The sequence below is a fragment of the Podarcis melisellensis genome (assembly GCF_964234715.1).
Source record: "Podarcis melisellensis genome assembly, chromosome: 9".
NCBI classification, from domain to species: domain Eukaryota; kingdom Metazoa; phylum Chordata; class Lepidosauria; order Squamata; family Lacertidae; genus Podarcis; species Podarcis melisellensis.
The window spans coordinates 595,293-614,918 of record NC_138541.1 but is presented as its reverse complement, the minus strand read 5'-3'; the positions used below and the strand labels follow the sequence as shown (position 1 = coordinate 614,918).

Sequence of the window (19,626 nt, the reverse complement as noted above, 5' to 3'; positions counted from 1 at the left end):
CCAGAGAGAAGGCTTCGCTGGGCATGGGGAACCAATGCCCAATTTTCACCCGTTTTGAGCCCGGGTTGTTAATGCTCAGGAAGTCTTTATTTTCGCATAGAGGTGGGGCGGGCCAGATCAGCGCCCCCCAACCCATGCAGGAGCAGCATTTTGAGAAACAGCCTTTTGAGGGAAGGCAGGGGACTTCAGCATCACTCGACTTTTCTTTTTAAGAAAAGTCCTTTCTTTCTTTCTTTCTTTCTTTCTTTCTTTCTTTCTTTCTTTCTTTCTTTCAAAAGTCTATCTTTTTAAATAGAGGAATGTGTGTTTGCACATGGTGGGGGCTTGGTGGAGCTGGAGTGGAGTCAAACAGCATCCAGAAATTGTGTGTGTGTGTGTGTGTGTGTGTGTGTAATATTTCGGCAATGCAGGCAGTTGGGACTTGATAAGCCTTGGGACCCTTCCAACTATACAATTCTATGATTCTAATCTGGACATTATGGCATGGTTTGTTCCTGCAGATCATGAGATCAGTGTAGGCGGCATAACTTGAGAGAGATACCCACACCCCCCTTAACAAACTATCTCCATCCCAATACTTGGAATTGGTACGGTCAGCAAACTTGACCGCCTCGCTGCCCACCCCCCAGCTCTAGAAAATAAAGTAACTTCTAGGAAATAGGACAAACGAGATCCTGCGTATAGACCACACTGGGAGCTTGTTAAGGGCGCTGGGAATTGCGGCTCAGTGACAGGTAGATTACTGTTCTTTAAAGCTTTCATTAGTATGGTGCATTGGCAGGCTGCAAGGATTTGCATAGGATGAAAGTTAAACCTGAGAAACCAATTAAGAATGGTAATACACAGTATGTAATGGGAAAGCAAAACACTAAAGGACAAGATGTCCTTCCAGCCCATGTAGTAAAATGCAAGTGGTAGTAGTAAAATTCTTATTTACAAATCCAAGGCAGAAGAGTTGTGTAGCCTTCAGATGGGCAAAGGGGAGCACAGAGCAGGAGGAGGAGGAGGACCCTCTCAATAAGAGCCTCCACCCCACCCCACCCCGCAAGGAACTAACCCTGGCTCACACTGCACCTTTTATCCACATGGAATTGGACGGGGGCTGCTGCACCTTCCCCATTTCTTGCATGAATCATATGGGTTGACCCACATAAGACAGAAACCTTTATCTCTCTGGGAATTGCAGGGGAATTGCTGGACTCCTTGCTTCATCAGCCTGGTAAGACCTTAGTCCTGGCTTGCAAAACGTATTTCCCCATTGCTCCTGCCTCCATGCCTCCTTCCCTGCTGCACATATCAGGGCCTCAGCAGGCAGGCACCTTCCCCGTCCTTTTAAGCCGCCTGCAAAAAACATTTTTCTTTTTAGACAACCTGACCCAGATATCTAGAATGCTGGATTCTTTTCTTTTTAAAAATTATTGCTGGTTTTCATTTTTTGCATGTTTTAAGCAGCCATTTTTTTACCATTAATTTTATTATTTTTGTAAACCACTCAGTTTTCTTTTCCTTTTTACAATCAAATGGTGTATAAATATTATGAAACAAATCAATCAATAAGAATCCCAATCGGCTGACGCAGAAATGACACGAAGATGGTTCAACTGATCCACCCTGACTGCCCTGCTTCAAATTCACCACCGTGGAAGAAAACCACTCCATCTCCCTATGATTATGGGAAAGGAGGCAGCCGGTGGTTCGCTGAGGTCCTGAATGCGGACCACTTCTGACACCAAAACTGTGGAAGAAAACCCAACCTTTGCGATGCAGTTAGGGGAAAGGTCTGCCCAGGACTGTTTCTCAAGACAAGGAGTTGGAGAAATTCCCACCAGCAGGACTCTCTCCTGAACCGATTGACCAATTGAGCCAACAGGTTTTTACAGCGATCACAAAGTTGGCACAAGGAATGAGCTTTGCAAGAAAAGCTGAAATCACTTTGACATTCTGCACTTCCTTCATTCTTCGTTCTTCTCTTGCACCTTCTAGGAGAGGCGTGGCCAAACAGGCTCAAGCTGGTAAAGGTAAAGGGACCCCTGACCGTGGCTGACTCTGGGGTTGCGGCGCTCATCTTGCTTCATTGGCCGAGGGAGCCGGCGTACAGCTTCCAGGTCATGTGGCCAGCATGACTGACCCGCTTCTGGCGAACCAGAGCAGCGCACGGAAACGCCATTTACCTTCCCACTGGAGTGGTACCTATTTATCTACTTGCACTTTGACGTGCTTTTGAACTGCTAGGTTGGCAGGAACAGGGACCGAACAACGGGAGCTCACCCTGTCGTGGGGATTCGAACCGCCAACCTTCTGATTGGCAAGCCCTAGGCTCTGTGGTTTAACCCACAGCACCAACCTTACACCTAAACACCATCACTGTTCTCGTGCAAGGAGAGAGATGGAGGAAGATTCTCTTCCTTCCGCATACTCCATCCCATTCATGGGGTGAGGCTTCTCTCCTCGAATACGGACACCCACGATGGGTCAGAAGCTGCTGCGATCTGATGGGCCAGTTCTTAAGGGACAAAGCTCTGAATGGAGGGGTGGTCCATGGGGTGCCCTCCAGAGCTGCCATCAGCTCAACCTGGCAGCCCCTAGATTATCTCCTGCGCAAATGGCCTCTTCTCAACTCAGTGAACAAGCCACCTGCCCTCAATGAATGAAGAAGGATTCATGAGGGGCCCCCCATGAAGGAGCTTTCACCCCAGCCAGCCAGCACCCCCTCCTCTCCCAAAAAGCTCTGTTCCTGCCCTCTGTGCCTCAAGGGAGGAGCCACCCCACCAGCTAGGAAAGCTCTCGGCTGAAACCCAACTAGGCCTGCTTGTGTCTTGGGGTCGCCCCTTCCCCCCTTGCCTCAATCTGTGGGGGCAACCAGGCCGGAAGGATAGCCCTGGTGCTCCAGGAATAGCACTGGTGCCTCTGAGCACATGCAAAGTATTTCTCTCTGCAAAGTAGCCCCCGGAGCACACCTGGGACTGGAGGCAGGGCTTCTGGGCCAGGGCATAAGGTTTCCAGGCAGGCCTGGGCCCCAGAGCCACTCCCTTTTGCAAATTAAAGACACAACGGTCTGCTGGGGGGTGTGGATTTGGCTGCTACCCGGAGAACCTGTGGCAGCCAACAATTATTATTTATTAAATTTATATACCACTCTCCATCCAAACGCCAGTTTGCGACAGAAAACCACAAAATGCAGAACAAAATAATTTTTAAAAAATGACCATCGCCCCAACCCTGTGGGCATATTAAAAGGTCACAGTATAACAGCCAAAGGCTGTTTGGAGAGGAACATTTTTGCCTGGCCCCTGAGGATATGTAGCAAAGGCGCCAGGTGAACATCCCTGGCGAGTGCATCCCACAAGCGGGGAGCCACCTCCAAAAAGGCCCCGTTCTCGTGGGGCCACCCTCCGGACCTCCTGGAGGAGTCACACAAAGAAGGGCCTCAGAGGGCAGGGTCTGGCTTGCTTCCGACGGGGAGAGGCGGTTCCGGAGGCGTTGCAGTCGTGAGGCAGACAACGAGAGAAACCAGGCTCCAAAAACCTCTCCGTTTATTAACATACAAGGAGATCAAAGGGGTGCATGGGGGGGGTCAGGGAGGGCAGGGCTGTGCCGATCAGAGGGCAGCTCCCGGGCGCAAGCGGGGCAGAGGCTTGGGCTGCTGGAGGATGTGCTGCCGGCTGGGGGTGGGCACCCGAAGGCACATGGGGTGGAGGTTCCCCGGCCCCTCCTTGGCCTCCTCCTGGTGCGCGTGGGGAGAGACCTTCTCCCGGACGCCATCCATACACCGGAGGGTCACCCCCGTGGCCAGCTGCACCGTCTGGGTCAGCAAGTTGGGCTTGACGAAGACGAAGCTGGTGGGCTGCAGGACCCCTGCGGCCGGGCTGGGAGGCTGGGCAGCTTTCTCCGCCAGGCTCCTCCGCACACCCAGCAGCCTTTCGCCGTGGGCGCTGCCCTTCTTGGCCGGGCCCCTGGGCAGCTTGGGAGCTCTGCGCCCCGAGACGGTCTTCAGGGCCTCCTGCTGCTGCGACTCCACCTCCGGGTCCACCACCTCGGCCGAGGGCTTGACCCAGCGCTTGGGCAGGCTGGCTGGCTCCAGGCGTGGCGCAGCGGTGATGTTGCCCGCCTGGTCGTAGAAGACATCCCGGGTGTTGGGCGGGCGGCCCAGCTGGATGCGCAACAGGTTGCTGCAGGAGAGCGGCAGGAGGCACGGGCGCGAGGCCTCCTCCACGGGCATCTGGGAGAGCTGGCGCAGGAGCAGCTCCTTCTCCGAGCCGGCCAGCGGCTTCACGATGTCGCTCAGCCGGGACGCCTGCAGGGGCCCGTAGTAGGCCTGGGGGCCCAGCCTGCTCTTGCAGGGCGGTAGGGGAGACGGCAGGGGGGCGATGGACACCAGGTGGGTTCCGGACTTCAGCACCGCCTTGCTGCTGCGGGACCTGGTGGGCCGCACCTCCTTCAAGGACTCCTGGGCCAGCTTCTCTGCCTCCCACCTGGGGGTCCCCTGGGGGAAGCCCTGAGCAGCAAGATCGGAGGGCCCTGCGGGCTCCTCTTTGGCAACGGGGGACTCCTCCGGGAGTTGAGGAACTTCCTCTGGGAGTCTGGGAACCTGGAGGAGAGATGTTGGCCAGGTCAGCCGACGGACCAGAAGATCAGCACCCCAAAATTGAACATTGTTGGGTAAAGGTACCCCTGACCGTTAGTTCCAGTCGCGGACGACTCTGGGGTTGCGTGCTTATCTCGCTCTATAGGCCGAGGGGGCTGGCATTTGTCCGCCGACAGCTTCCGGGTCATGTGGCCAGCATGACTAAGCCGCTTCTGGCAAACCAGAGCAGCGCACGGAAACACTGTTTACCTTCCAGCCAGAGCGGTACCTATTTATCTACTTGCACTAGTGTGCTCTCAAACTGCTAGGTTGGCAGGAGCTGGGACTGAACAACAGGAGCTCACCCCATCGTGGGGATTCGAACTGCTGACCTTCTGATCAGCAAGCCCTAGGTTCTGTGGTTTAGACCACAGCGCCACCCGCGTCCCTTGAACATTGTTAGCGACCTTTAAAAATGACAATGTCCATCTGAGATAAGAAGCACCGATCGCTCTTCTTTCAGGAAACGCCCGAGAACTTGTTGGCCCAAACTGGAAATCTCTGGAACACTCGCAAAGGTCGCATTGGAGAAAAAAGCTTTCAGGGAGACGGACCAAGGAAGTTAAAGCCTTAAGCTGGGAAGAGACAGTTTCATAGAGACAGGGCACTATGTCCATTACAATGGCATCCACCAGAGTTGCATTTGAACCTTGGAAAAATGCTTCTCCATAGGACCCTCTGATTTGGGGAAATTGGGTGAGGAGGGGAAGTTGCTTACTAAGGGGTGCTGTTGTCTCATGTTCCTTTTGAAAAACCAATTAAAAACATTTAAGAACACAAGCCAAGGGGCTAGAAGCCAGCCTGTTGGAATGGGTGGGAGAAGCTGACTGCTTATAATATCATTATTATTTATTAATTGTATACACCGCCCTTCCTCGAGAAACAACAGGGCATTTTACAACATAAAATTAAAAAATCATGGGGTTGGTTTTTTTTTTTTTTTTGCAATGTTTTGAAAGACTAGGCTTTGCTGCTATGGTAGCAGAGCTGTTTTGACAGTGAAACAGTCTCCCTTGGGAGATGGTGGACTTTCCTTCCTTGGGGGTTTTAAGCCGAGGTCAGGTGGCCATCGGTCAGGGATGCCTGAGCCGAGATTCCTGCACTGCAGGGGGCTGAACTTGATGACTCTCAGGGAACTCTTTCAAATCTATGGTTCTGTGACTCTAAGGGTATGAAGAGCAGAATCAAGACATCTACCCGGACACTGAGGTCCAGTTCTGAGGGCCTTCTGGCGGTTCTCTCCCTGCGAGAAGCCAAGCTACAGGGAACCAGGCAGAGGGCCTTCTCCGTGGTGGCACCCGCCCTGTGGAATGCCCTCCCACCAGATGTCAAAGAGAAATATAACTACCAAACTTTTAGAAGACACCTGAAGGCAGCCCTGTTTAGGGGAACTTTTAATGTTTAATAGACGATTGTATTTTAATATTCTGTTGGAAGCCATCCAGAGTGTCTGGGGAAACCCAGCCAGATGGGCGGGGTATAAATAAATAATAATAATAATAATTATTATTATTATTATTATTATTATTATTATTATTACAAGCTACTATTCCAAGTCCTCGTAGTGAAGAAGAGACAAATCCCGGTGTTTGTGGGGGAGACATTGGTTCCATATTTCTAGGCAAGAGGCTCTCCGGGGAGCCAGGCAGGGACCTTCCCAACCTGACTGCTCTGTCCGGGGTTGGCAAACTGCAAAACTGCAGAGGGATGGGGGCAGTTCAGGTGAAAGGGCAAAGTGTGAACTTTGCTGGAGGGCTGTGCCAAACGGGGAGAGATTTTCAAGGCTTGTGCCACTGCCAGAACGCTGTCGGTCCAGGAGGAGGTGAACAAGGTAACTTGCGGCTCTTTTACAGCTCACTTCCTCTCTGAAATGAAGTCATTCTGCTGGGACCTTGGCAGTCAACTACACCAGCCTCCAGGGCAGGAGGAACTGCGGCTTCCAGGCCAGGGATACGGAGTCCATCTTGCGCAGTATTTGGCAGGGAGTCTCTCCCAGCCCTAACCAGAGATGCTGCCACTGCGGCCTGAACCCGAAGCCTTCAGCTCCACCACGGAGCTCCGGCCCTCCCTGGAGGACGCCACACCTCACGAGAGCAGCAGGGAAGCTGCAGCATGATGCTGCCATGCCACATTTGTCGCAACATCCCAGGGAGAACTTCAACCTGCTAGGAACTAAGCCCATCGTGAGCTAGGGAGGGGCAAAATTGGTTTTCAATTGGTTTTCAATTATATCACCAGCTGAACACTGCAATATACTGATCTATCACAATGTCTGACACAAGGATGGAGCTACGCAGAGGCTCTGGCTGGATTCCTGCTATTTCCTGCACTGTGATTTTTGGGTAGCACACATGCAGCATGACTTGCAATACAGTTGTACCTCGGAAGTCGAACGGAATCCGTTCCAGAAGTCCATTTAACGTTTGGAAACCAAGGCGCGGCTTCCGATTGGCTGCAGAAAGCTCCTGCAGCCAATCAGAAGCCACGGAAGCCCCGTCGGACGTTTGGGTTCCAAAGAACGTTTGCAAACTGGAACAGTCACTTCCGGGTCTGCGGCGTTCGGGAGCCAAGGTGTAGGTCAAAAATGATGAAACGGAGGTCATGATATAGTTTTGGACAATATATCGATATACCACCCAGCTGAGGCCTTCTCTGCGGGCCAAGCACCCCCTGTCCCTTCTGCCCTCCTGGCAGGATCTGTCCTCTGGGGCCCCTGCTCCACCCAGCCCTCCTCTGGATGCCTCCCTGATCACCCCCCCCCCAAAGTGTTATTGGAAGGATCTTGAATCAGCCCCAGCAGGACGATGCCATCCCTCGCCAGCCTGGCCGGTGTGCCAGCCTCACTGCCCTCCTACCTCTGGCTCCTCCGGGCGCGGCATGGCTTGCAGCACAGGCACAGAGCCCTGGGCCCAGGAGTCGGTAATGCCGGCAACTGGCTCCTCGTCCTCCTGCCAGGTGGGCTCCGCGGGCACCCCGGCCTCGCCCTCGTCTCGCACCAGGAAGCGCCACTCGATGATCTGGAGCATGGCGTCCCGGGCCTGGGTGATGACGTAGGGGATGCACTGGGGAGGGGGCAGAGCGGAGGGTGAGCAGGAGATTGGGGAGGGGAGGGTCTGGCAGGGTCCCCTTCAAGGCCTCACCGCCCCCCAGCCGGTCTGGAAACCCCAAGGAAAGAGAAACACACCCCCACACTGCGCTCTCCCACAAACAGCCCAGCTCTGAGCATCAGAGTCAGAGGGGCAGGCAGGAAGCTTAGGCTGAGGGGCAAGATTTGCACCCGTGGCACATGCACACCTGGTTGGCCTCTTTCCAAAGGCCAGGCCGTCAGGCTCCTTGATACGGGATGGACACCTTCAGCCTATCCCTTTCGGTGCCTGCAAAAAATGCTGGGATTCCTGCATTGCAGCGGGCTGGACTAGATGACCCTCGGGGGGACCCTTCCAACTCTGCAGTTCTCTGACTCCAAGCTGTTTGCAACGGCTGGGCTAAGAAACGAAACATATTGTTGTTGTTGTTTAGTCATTTAGTCATGTCCGCCTCTTCGTGACCCCCTGGACCAGAGCACACCAGGCACTCCTGTCTTCCCCTGCCTCCCGCAGTTTGGTCAGACTCAAGTTGGCCACTTCGAGAACACTGTCCAACCATCTCGTCCTCTGCCGTCCCCTTCTCCTTGTGCCCTCCATCTTTCCCAACATCAGGGTCTTTTCCAGGGAGTCTTCTCTTCTCATGAGGTGGCCAAAGTCTTGGAGCCTCAGCTTCACGATCTGTCCTTCCAGTGAGCACTCCTTCAGAATGGAGAGGTTGGATCTTCTTGCAGTCCATGGGACTCTCCAGAGTCTCCTCCAGCACCAGAATTCAAAAGCATCAATTCTTCGGCAATCAGCCTTCTTGATGGTCCAGCTCTTACTTCCATACATCACTACTGGGAAAACCATGGCTTTAACTATACGGACCTTTGTTGGCAAGGTGATCTCTCTGCTTTTTAAGATGCTGTGTTAGGTGCCAATTATTCTTATTCTTGAGAGAATCACAGAATGGTGGAGTTGGAAGGGACCCCGAGTCATGCGGACATTTAGTCCAACCCCCTGCAATGCAGGAATCTCCACCAGATCACACATGACAGGTGACCATCCATTTATCTTTATATTTATCTTCTGTTTTTCAGGGTGCCATAAAGAGAAAGTGAGAGAAAAAGCTAAAAGCATAGAATGATAATCATAAGGAAGCTCCCGGTGGAGTACAGGGTCATGTTTAAGGTGATGGTTTTGACCTTTAAAGCTCTATGTGGCCTAGGACCCTTGTACCTACGGGACCGCCTCTCCTGGTATGCCCTGCGGAGGACCTTACGGTCCACAAATGACAACATTTTGGAGGTCCCAGGTCACAAGGTGGTTAGATTGGTCTCAACTAGGGCCAGGGCCTTTTCAGCACTGGCCCCAACTTGGTGGAACGCTCTGTCCCAAGAGACCAGGGTCCTGCGGGACTTGACATCTTTCCACAGGGCCTGCAAGACAGAGCTGTTCTGCCTGGCCTTTGGCTTGGACTCAGTCTGACCCTTATGTTTCCCTCCCCTTACGGTTTTGATCTATGGGCTACTATTAAAATGAGGCTGCATCTTAAATTGCATTTTAACCTGTATTTTAAATTGGGTTTTTTCCCCTATTATGTTTTTACTGTAATTTTACTGGTGTTATCTACCCTGAGGCTGGCTCTGGCTGGGGAGGGCAGGGTATAAATAAATAAATATAAAAATAAAAATAAAAATGGCATTGAAACTATATATATATATATATGAACTATTAAAAACAGAAACAGCAGCAACAATCCTGCTTTTTCTGAAGGTGAACCCAGCTGGACAAAGTGGGCCATCACTGAGAAATAAAGCAGAAGAGAATCAACCACACAGTCCATCATTTGAAAAATAAGACTTGCCCCAAATGCCTGCTAGCTTATATATCTGAGATTCTGACGCTGCTCAGCCCTCCTCTCTTTCCTAGAAGGTGAGGGGCCTGGAGTCTGAAACCGAAGGGATTCTGGGCCCCAAACAGCGGCCTCTTTACCCTGGAAGGCAGCGCTGCCCAAAGAACAACTCACCTGCCTCTCCAAATAGACCTTGAAGCACTCCTCCAGGACCTGATCCATCAGCCCTGCCAGGATGTCGCCCACATGATCCTCGGCTTCCTCAAAGCCCAGCAGGGAGAACCAGTCTCCTTCCGTCAGGCGCCCCGGGACAATCTCCACCTGGGGGATGGGCACCGTGGGCGGCCGCGACCTCTCCGCCCGGGACTTCGCCAGGGTCACGCGGGACGTCATTTTCTGCGGGGGAAACAGAACGCACCTCTCAGAGTCAGCTCTTGAGATGGGCGGGGGGGAGCAAGGAACAGCTCTGCGCCTGGTCCTCGGGCACGGCGCTGGTGCCAACGAACGCTCCCGTGCCCTTGCCCTCCCTGATCCCCAAAAGAGGTGCAGGGGGACTGGGTGAGAAAGGAAGGATCTTCCTTGGTTTTTCAGTTCTGGGAGGGAAGCTCTGGGTCCTAGCACCAGCTCTGGGAGGAAATGATACTCAGCACCCGAGGCTGGCATGGGCTTCAGGGACAAGGTAAAGGGCCCTGCCTGCAGGCTGGCGTAGCTTAGGGAGCTGGTTCCCCGCAGCTCACACCATTGGTCCACCCAGCCTGGGACACCTACTCTGGGGGTGGGGGCGTGGCAGCAGGTTCCCAGGATCTCCAAGGAGCCAAAGATGCCCTGGAGGGAATCTGGGGGCTTCTGCAGACACCAGAGGTTGTTCTAAGTTCTGGGCCCTTTCCAGCTTTGGGCAAAGGGGATCACAGCTCTGTAGAGTCCCTGATGGGGGTTCTGGCTGCCCCTTGCCTCTGCCACATGGACTCCCATCAATGGAGTATGGATTGAACAGCATGAGAAGAGACCAGCAGCAGCAGCAGCAGCAGCATCAGGCCAAAGGGAGGGGGGCATCTAGTCCAGCACCCTGATCTCACAGTGGCCGACCAGATGCCCCAATAGGAAACCCGCAACCAGAACTCGCACGCGGGATCCCTCTCCCCTCCTGTAGTTTCCAGCAAGTGGGATTCAGAAACATTGCAGAGCAGAGGCATTCTGGCTAGCAGCCATCCACAGCCCTCTCCTTCTCCACTGATTTGTCTGATCCTAATTAATTAAATTAATTAAAAATTTCTGCGCCGCTTTTCAATTAGAAAAGGAAAGATGCTCACACAGTGATAGCGTGTAGCAATGGGCAATGAGGATAACCATCAACAGACACCATCATGGCTGAAGACACCAGGAACCAATATGGAGGGAGAGGCTGTGCAGCATAATGGTTAGAGCAGGGGTCAGCAAGGTTTATCTTGCCTGGGCCGGATCAGTCCCGCGGAGATTCCTCCATGGGCTGGATTACGCGTGCGCCTGTGGTTTTTGGCATCTGCGCATGCACAGATGCAATTTTCGGCACCTGCGTCTGTGCAGATGTGATTTTTGGCGCCGCGGAAGCAAGTCCCTGCACCGCGCTGCACCAGTTTAGCGCAGTGCACTAGCGGGCATCTCAATTCAGGGACAGCTCGGGGGCCGGTCAAACGACCTCTGCGGGCCACTTCCGGTCCATGGGCCTTAGGTTGCTGACCCCTGGGTTAGAGTGTCAGACCCTGAGCTGGAAGACCAGGGTTCAAGTCCCCACTCAGCCAGGAAGCTCAGTGAGTGACCTTGGACCAGGCCCCGACTCTCCGCCTCACCTACCTTGCAGGGTTGTTCTGGGGATTCAGTGAGGAAGAGGAGAGCCAGGCACACCTCACGGACCTCCTTAGACCAAAGGTACAATCGAGGAAATAAATAAGAGAGGGTTAGGGAAAGTCCGGGAGAAGAGGGAAATTTTCCCACAGGTGGTGAAAAGGCCCTCCAGCTGGTGCCAGCCTTATCTCTGCAGGAAGAACATTTGACAGGATGGGGGCCAAGGATTTCAATGGCCGGAAAACAGAAGCAGAGCAGCCAGCAGGGGGCCAGCTGTCCCTGGTGTGACAGCTCAACCTTAGGCCCGGAGAGGGAACCCAGGTGTCGGGCCGTGTCCGCTTGCTGGTCAGAACTGGAAGCGCCTGAGTCAGGATCGCAAATGAAAGACAAGAAGAAATAAGTTCTTACAAGAAACCGCACCCAGAATCCTCAGAAAACACAGGTCACTCAAAACTGGTTTAAATTATGGGCATTAAAGACACGGATGGCAGAGAGCTTAAAAGCTCTTTTGTGCTGCAAAGACCCTGCGAAAAAGAGGTTTTAACCTTGTAGGATTTTTTTTTGGGGGGGCGGCAAGAAACTCATTCCACACACCACCTCCATGTTGCAGGAGCACTTCGAATGGGGCGGCTCAACTATGCGCAATTCTGTGTGTGCCGTCCCAGAACCCATGCGCAAGATGCAGGTGACCTGTAACCCGTCACCAACTCCTCTGCCCCCCGGAAAGGAAACAAAGCGAAACCAGTTCAGCTGTGATGAAACCACCGGGACTGAAGACCGCCCCCCAAAGCACCTGGGTCACCCTGCACCTCTGGGTTTCCACCCCTTTCTTTGCCAATTTTTACCTCCTTCGGGAGGGCCACCCACCTGGTGCCCACCTGAGGGAGGCTCACCTGCAGCCGCTCTGGACTGCAGAGTCCCAGAGCGGAAGCCCAGTCCACCAACCGCCAGACCATTCCAAAGAACCCACAAAGCTCATTGTTCTGAGAACAGTGAGAACAGAGAGGAGTTGAAGGGAGGAGAAGCCGCCAGGGCCCCAGAGTGGCGGTTGCCAAGGGGCCAGCTAGCGGCACCCCTGCCAGGGGATCGGCAGTCCAGCACCCGCCACCAGCAGGACCAACGGTCAGGGAGGAGGACGGAAGTTTCAGGCCATCGCCAGGGGACACCCCAAGGGTGAAGGCCAAGAGGAGAGCAGGGCAGCTGGAGCTCATGCGGAAGAGACGCCCGGGCAGCTGGAAGATTCAGGAGAGATGAAAGAAAGGCGGGGAGATAAACCGCGGAACTCGCTGCCACAGGAGGAAGTGATGACCACTAATCGAGATGGCTTTAGAAGATGGTAGGACATATTCCAGGGGTTGGACTAAATGACTGACCCCTGGTGTCCCTTCCAATTCCACAGTTCTACGCTACAAGTAAGAAACCAAGAGGAAAGGAATTTCATCAAGGAATGGGAGAAATTCGTGGGATGTTTGAATACAAAGAAGTTCGTTTGCAGGATCAACGTAAGACAAGCAGTTAAAAGTAAGGCTATAGAAATATTAGGAAGCAATCAATAAACGGACTAACGTAGGAAATGCAGTATTTTAAAATAAAATTATAAGAAACCGGAACAGCGGAGAAGGGAAGTCAAAATATATATGCTTAGTGGGAAAATATTTGCTTTGTGTGCCTCTGAATCCCAGGTGCTGGAGCTGCAGGAGGGGAGAGTTGCTCTTGTGCTTGGCTCAGGTTGGTGGTTTTCCCATTTGGGGCATCTGGTCGGCCAGAGGGAGACCCAGAGGCCTGATCCAGTCAAAGGCTCTTCTCCGCTGATGCTCTGATGTGCAGAGGAGAATTTCCCAGGAACGTCAGAGGAGTTTGCTGGATCAGACCCCGTGGAGGAATCCCAATGTCCAGCCCGGCCTCCCGTTCTCCAGGGTGTCCAGACAGAGGCCCAGGGCAGGAAACCTGCAATCCGGCCCCCGGCCCCCTTCCAGCGCTGCAGGGCTGCCTCTGACCTGGGGAACCAGCCGAGCAGGGGTGGCCCTGTTGAGGGAAGTTTTTAATGTCTGGTGCTGTACAGTGGTACCTCGGGTTAAGTACTCAATTCGTTCCGGAGGTCCGTTCTTAACCTGAAACCGTTCTTAACCTGAAGCACCACTTTCGCTAATGGGGCCTCCTGCTGCTGCTGCACCGCCAGAGAATGATTTCTGTTCTCATCCTGAAGCAAAGTTCTTAGCCCGAGGTTCTATTTCTGGGTTAGCGGAGTCTGTAACCTGAAGCGTCTGTAACCTGAGGTACCACTGTATTGTTTTGAATATTTGGTTGGAAGCCGCCCAGAGAGGCTGGGGAAGCGCAGCCAGACGGGCTGGGTATAAATAATAACAAATTATTATTATTATTAGAGCTACCAGAACCTTGGAGCCGGAACCCTGGAGTGGGAAGGGGCCCGGGAACCATTCCTTCCAACCTCCTGCAGGGCGGGGCCCTGGGCTAATTGACCCTGGGAGCAGAGGGCTGGCGAGGGACCCCCCCGAGGTCATCCAGCCTAACCCCTGTCTTGCAGCAGGGATCTCAGCTCCAGCGGGCCAATCTTGTCCTGGCGTGAGCCGCCTCGAGCATTGTTTTAACTACGTAAGGCGGCATACAAATAAAATGCTGAGGGCGGTGATGGGCCCGGGAAGCCCCTCCTGGCGGGCGGGCGGCGGGCTGGACTAGCTGGCCCCGGCCCCCCCCTCCCGCGCCCCCGGCCCGGCGCCTCCTGAGGCGGGGAGTTCCGCCGCCGCCACTCACGCCCAGCATGGCGGCCCCGCCCCCCCCCGCGAGCACGCGCCCTCGCCGCGCCCCCGCGCCCTCACCGCCAGGCTGAGGAAGGTGGAGGAGACTTCGCGCAGAGACGGGCGCGCCCCGCGAGACGCCGCCAGCAGCCGCGTCGCCATGGCAACTCCGCCGGGCCGCCAATCGCCCGCGCCCGCCCGGCCACCGTCGTGACGTCAGCGCGCCCGGCGCCGTCTCCATGACAGCGGGGCAAGCGGGCGGAGGAGCGGCGGAGAAGCGGCGGCGGGTGAGGCGGGGGCGCCGCGGGCCGGGGAACGGGGGCCGGGGGCCGGGAAGAGACGGGACCCCGCCTCGCCCCCCCCCAGCGGGGGAGCGCGCGCATGCGCCCTGCGCGGCGGTGCCTTGGCCGCCCCGCCCCTGCTCGTGAGCCCTGGCCCTGAGGAGCTAGATGTCGCCGTGCGGGGAGGGAGGCAGGGAGCGAGCGGAGCCTCCTGGGCCTCTCCAGCCCGCCTGTCTCCCCCCAGCGGGCAGCGAGGCAGCGAGGTGAATTTGAACCCTGGTCTCTCTCCGACAGGGACGCGGGTGGCGCTGGGGGTTAAACCACAGCGCCTAGGACTTGCCGATCAGAAGGGCGGTGGCTCGAATCCCCGCGACGGGGTGAGCCCCCGTTGTTCGGTCCCTGCTCCTGCCAACCTAGCAGTTCGAAAGCACCTCAAAGTGCAAGTAGATAAATAGGTACCACTCAGGCGGGAAGGGGAATGGCGTTTCCATGTGCTGCTCTGGTTTCCATCACGATGCTCCGTTGAACCAGAAGCAGTTTAGCCATCTTCTTCTTCTTTGGCAGTCCCTCGTATCTGAGGAAGATTGTATTCCATAAACACGGTTTTAACAATGACTCCGTAAGTGACTGTGGAGGCCAATTCTGGAGCCACACTTCCTTCCACAGTGGGGACATTGGTTTCTGGGTGCCACACTGGCCACATGACCCGGAAAGCTGTCTGTGGACAGACGCTGGCTGCCTCAGCCTGAAAGTGAGATGAGCGCTGCAACCCTATAGTCGTCGTCATCATCATTTTATTTGTATGCCTTTGACTGGGCTTAATCATCCAGGGGTCCTTTACTGCTTTCCTCTATAATAGAGAAACGCAGGTGGCGCTGTGGTCTAAACCAGAGCCTAGGGCTTGCCAATCAGAAGGTCGGCAGTTCGAATCCCCGGAACGGGTTGAGTTCCCGTTGCTCGGTCCCTGCTCCTGCCAACCTAGCAGTTCAAAAGCACGTCAAAAGTCCAAGTAGATAAATAGGTACCGCTCCGGCGGGAAGGTAAATGGCGTTTCCATGCACTGCTCTGGTTTGCCAGAAGCAGCTTAGTCCTGCTGGCCACATGACCTGGAAGCTGTACGCTGACTCCCTCAGCCAGTAAAGCGAGATGAGCGCCGCAACCCCAGAGTCGGCCACGACTGGACCTAATGGTCAGGGGTCCCTTTACCTTACTTTTTCCGACACACCAACCCCGACACCCCACGAGCTCTTGACCCGACCTCAGCCAGGCACCGGCAAGAGCAGCTCCCGAAGCATAGCTGTCAACTTTTCCCTTTTCTTGCGAGGAATCCTATTCGGAATAAGGGAATTTTGATTTAAAAAAGGGAAACATTGACAGCTATGTCCCGAAGGCACAGAGGGCCAAAGGGGGCCCGGAGGGAATGGCCAGCAGGAGCCCCTAGCCCACCTCTCTCTCTAGAGGCTGGAAGTGTTCCTGAGGGGTGCTCAGGGGGCCAGACCCAGGTTCAAATCCTCCCTCGGGCATGGATTTTGGTGGGCAGCCCTTGAGCCACTCCCATTCTCTGCATCGCCTCCCTTTGCAGGGCTGCTGCGGAAACACAACAGGGAAGGGGAAGAACTGTGCATGCGACCTTGAGCCCCCTGCCAGCCAGCTGGTGCAGAGGGACTTTCTGGCGGATCAGGCCCTGCTTGGTTAGGGCAGGGAGGGGGCAGAGGGAGCCAGCTGGGTTTCTGCAGCTGATGAAGCCACAGGAAGGCTCCCGTCCACCTTGTGTGAGCCTGAGTCAAGAACGGGCAAGGGATCCCGAGGGACGAAGTGCAGGGCACCCAGAGTCCTGGCCTGTCCCTCCCTCAGTCCTCATACATGCCTGCGGGCGTTCATTTTCGTTAATGCATGCATATTTAAAACAAAACCAGTGAAGAATCTTGTGCATGTCCAGCAGATTTACTATGGTGTTATCCTTTGTGGAGCATGAATCCAGCGCCTGGCGCTTGATGTGTAATTTTGATGCCACACATGAGTGTGGAAGGTTTGGGGAGGGAACATTGGAGTTAAATGGCAGTGAAGTGGACCTGATATAACCACCTGATATTTCAGTTGGAGCTTAAGTGTATGCAAAAGAAGCACAGGGACACTTTGCCTGGAAGATAATGAATAATAATAATAATAATAATTTATTTATACCCTGCCCATCTGACTGGGTTTCCCCAGCCACTCTGGGCAGCTCCCAACAGAATATTAAAATCAGAATAAAACATCAGACATTCAAAAAATGGGGCCAGGGCATCTCCCAGCAGCCTCAAGGGCCAAGGTGAAAATTCCAAATGGTGCAGAAGATGTCAGAAGCAATCCTGGCGGCTCAGGTAGTTGTGGTGGTCAAGGGCGGCAGAACCTGTGAAGGACTTCTCGGACCTTCATAGAACTGTAGAGTTGGAAGGGACCCCAGGGGCCATCTAGTCCAACCCCCTGCAACGCAGGAATCTCAACTGAAGCATCCGTCATAGGTGGATGCCCTTCATGGCTGAACTGCAGTTCCCATCATCCCTGACCATTGGCTGCACTGGCTGGGCCAGATGGGAGTTGTAGTCCAGTCCTGGAGGCCAGTACTTCAACGTTCTGCCCAGACACTGAGGTCCAGCTCCAAGGGCCTTCTGGCGGTTTCCTCCCTGCGAGAAGCCAAGTTACAGGGAACCAGGCAGAGAGCCTTCTCGGTGGTGGCGCCCGCCCTGTGGAACACCCTCCCATCAGATGTCAAAGAGAAAAATAACTACCAAACTTTTAGAAGACATCTGAAGGCAGCCCTGTTTGGGGAAGCTTTTAATGTTTAATAGGTTATTGTATTTTAGTGTTTTGCTGGAAGCCGCCCAGAGTGGCTGGGGAAACCCTGCCAGGTGAGCGGGGTATAAATAAATTATTATTATTATTATTACTATTATTACTCTTATTATTACTATTACCTGGCTGGCTCTCAAGCTGTGCTGCTGCCTGTCTTGGGGGCCTTCCTCTGCCTCTTGGCCTCATGCCCCTTCTCTCCCCCCCCCCCAGTCTCCCCCAAGCAGGATGTACCGAAAGGAGAAGAGCATTTTGCTGAAGGACAGCAGCCTGGCGCTGTACAACAACCTGAGCGTCCTGCCCCTCCCGGCCAAGCAGCTCACCTACTTTGCCAGCGTGCATGGCACCACCGTCAACATGGTGAGCGCCTCCGACGACGGCCTCAGCTTCTCCCACCGCCAGCTGCAGGCCAAGGAGGGCAGCCTGGGCGTGGGGGCCTCCATCATCACCCAGGTAACGGGGCTGGCAGGAGGGAGGGAGGGAGGGAGGGGAGCCCGTCCCCAGCTCCCTGCCCAATCAATTCCCCACAGGGCAGCTGCTCTTCTGCTGTCACTGAGAAGCCAATATCGGCACCCTGAGGCGTCAACATTGGCCAGCCCAGAACATGCGGATCGAAAGGGCGATTGGAAGAGGCTGGGGCAGAGAGGAGTCTGCCTGGCCAGAAGTGCAGGGCTTCATTCATTTATTTATCTATTTTAATTGTTTTTATTAACGTATAAAACATATGTACATATAAAACACATACATATACATTTACATAATACAGGCGTACCTTGGGTTAAGTACTTAATTTGTTCTGGAGGTCCATTCTTAACCTGAAACTGTTCTTAACCTGAAGCACCACTTTAGCTAATGGGGCCTCTTGCTGCTGCCACGCCGCCAGAGCACAATTTCTGTTCTCATCCTGAAGCAAAGTTCTTAACCCGAGGTACTATTTCTGGGTTAGCAGAGTCTGTAACCTGAAGCATATGTAACCTGAAGCGTAAGTAACCCGAGGTACCACTGTACACGTACACAACACACTACCTTATTTTCATAACATAAAACATACCTACATTACTCTATATACTACCTACCTACACTGCACATATCAACATACCTACACACCTCACGGACACCCACCAAGTGACTTGACTTCCAGCTGTTCTTGTTACGCTACTTTATTTTTCCAACTAGCTTAAAAGTATTTCATTATTTCTTTAATCTCTTCTTCTGCCTTGACTTTTACTCTCCTATCTCTCTAATCATTTTCTGGATCACTGTCAGAATATCTGTCAGAAATTCTACCTTTTCCACATAAATTTTGATGTATTCCTTAAAGACAGCCCACTCCTTATTCACTTTTTGTACCATATCTCCTCTTATCCTCCCTGTTAGTTCGGCAATATGGAAGTATTCCATCATTTTAGATAACTGGTCTGGTTTAGTTGGGACGCTGCTGCTTTTCCAGTTTTTGGCAGTCAATAACCTTACCGCTGTAGTTGTGAAGTGCAGGGCTTTATTTAAACTCAGCCCCAGACCTTTCTATCAGAGTCCCAGTCCAGAATGCACAAAAGGAACAACAGTGCCCCTGAGCCTGTGCAGAATGCCTTCCCTTCACTACTGAGCCAGTCGCTGGCACCTTTCTAGGCCTGCTTTGGCTCTGTGGTGTGGCTTGTGAGCGTGGTGGCATCTCAGGCAGCCTCCGTGGGTCTCCTTGCCTTGCTGCCCACAGACGTAGAATCATAGAACTGTAGCGGTGAAAGGGACCCCATGGAGTCATCTAGTCCAGCCCGCTGCAATACAGGAATCACAACTAAAGCATCCCTGACCAATGGGCATCCAACTGCTCTGCTTAAACACTCCAAGGAAGGAGAGTCCAGCACCTTCCACTGTTGAACGGCCCTTGCCCCCAGCAAGTTGAGGAGCGGAGTCCTCCTCTCTCCCTTGAGGACCTGGCATCCTTGCATTCCAGCTTTCGCGGAGCAGGCTGGCACTTCCCTCACCCCTGACAGGTGACGGAGGACGAGGAAGTCCACAGAAGACCCCTCGCCCAGAGCTTAAGAGAGGAAAAGGTCTCTTTGGCCCCCAGGTGGACAGCTCAGTGCTGGGCCAGGTGATGGCTGCATTTGCTCGAGAGGGAGGGAAGCGTTGGAAGGCGCTTTGCACATGCTCTGAAGCATTGCCTTCCTCATTTAACTCTGTGCTTTCCTCTGTGGCCACGGGGAAGAAGGCAGGGGGCAGAGAAGGGCGTCTTCCTGCTTCCTCTATTTGCACCCTTGTCTTCCAGGCTGCCTGGTGTGTCCTCCCTTCCCGGGTCCTCTTGGTTCTGACTTCACGGAAGGGGATCCAGGTGAGAAATGGAGCCGGGGGCCACGGAAACCTCTGCCCTAGAAAGGCCCCAAGCCGGTGA

The 19,626-nt window shown here is 54.0% G+C and overlaps 2 protein-coding genes across 6 annotated transcripts in view; one reads left to right on the top strand and one right to left on the bottom strand.

Annotated features, from left to right (window-relative positions):
- Nucleotides 1-3,516: 3,516 nt before the first annotated feature.
- Nucleotides 3,517-14,327, bottom strand: LOC309377564 (uncharacterized protein C2orf81 homolog). 5 transcript variants are annotated; one of them, XM_081925021.1, is made up of 5 exons: nt 12,244-12,701; nt 11,375-11,437; nt 9,719-9,940; nt 7,480-7,686; nt 3,517-4,588 (listed from the first exon to the last, which is right to left on the bottom strand). In XM_081925021.1, the coding sequence occupies exons 1-5, from the start codon at nt 12,574-12,576 to the stop codon at nt 3,599-3,601; spliced, it is 1,815 nt and encodes a 604-aa protein (XP_081781147.1). In that variant the 5' UTR covers nt 12,577-12,701; the 3' UTR covers nt 3,517-3,598. The 5 variants fall into 5 exon arrangements, with proteins under 5 accessions (XP_081781147.1, XP_081781148.1, XP_081781151.1 ...); XM_081925022.1 differs by having other exon boundaries at nt 12,259-12,701; XM_081925025.1 differs by having other exon boundaries at nt 12,233-12,281.
- WDR54 (WD repeat domain 54) overlaps nt 12,715-19,626 on the top strand; it is a 19,654-nt gene continuing 12,742 nt past the window's right edge. The window contains exons 1-3 of the mRNA XM_081925243.1: nt 12,715-12,777; nt 17,448-17,687; nt 19,504-19,566. Of these exons, the coding sequence (XP_081781369.1) occupies nt 12,730-12,777; nt 17,448-17,687; nt 19,504-19,566 (351 nt within the window). The 5' untranslated portion in view covers nt 12,715-12,729. The remainder of the gene's footprint in view (nt 12,778-17,447; nt 17,688-19,503; nt 19,567-19,626) is intronic.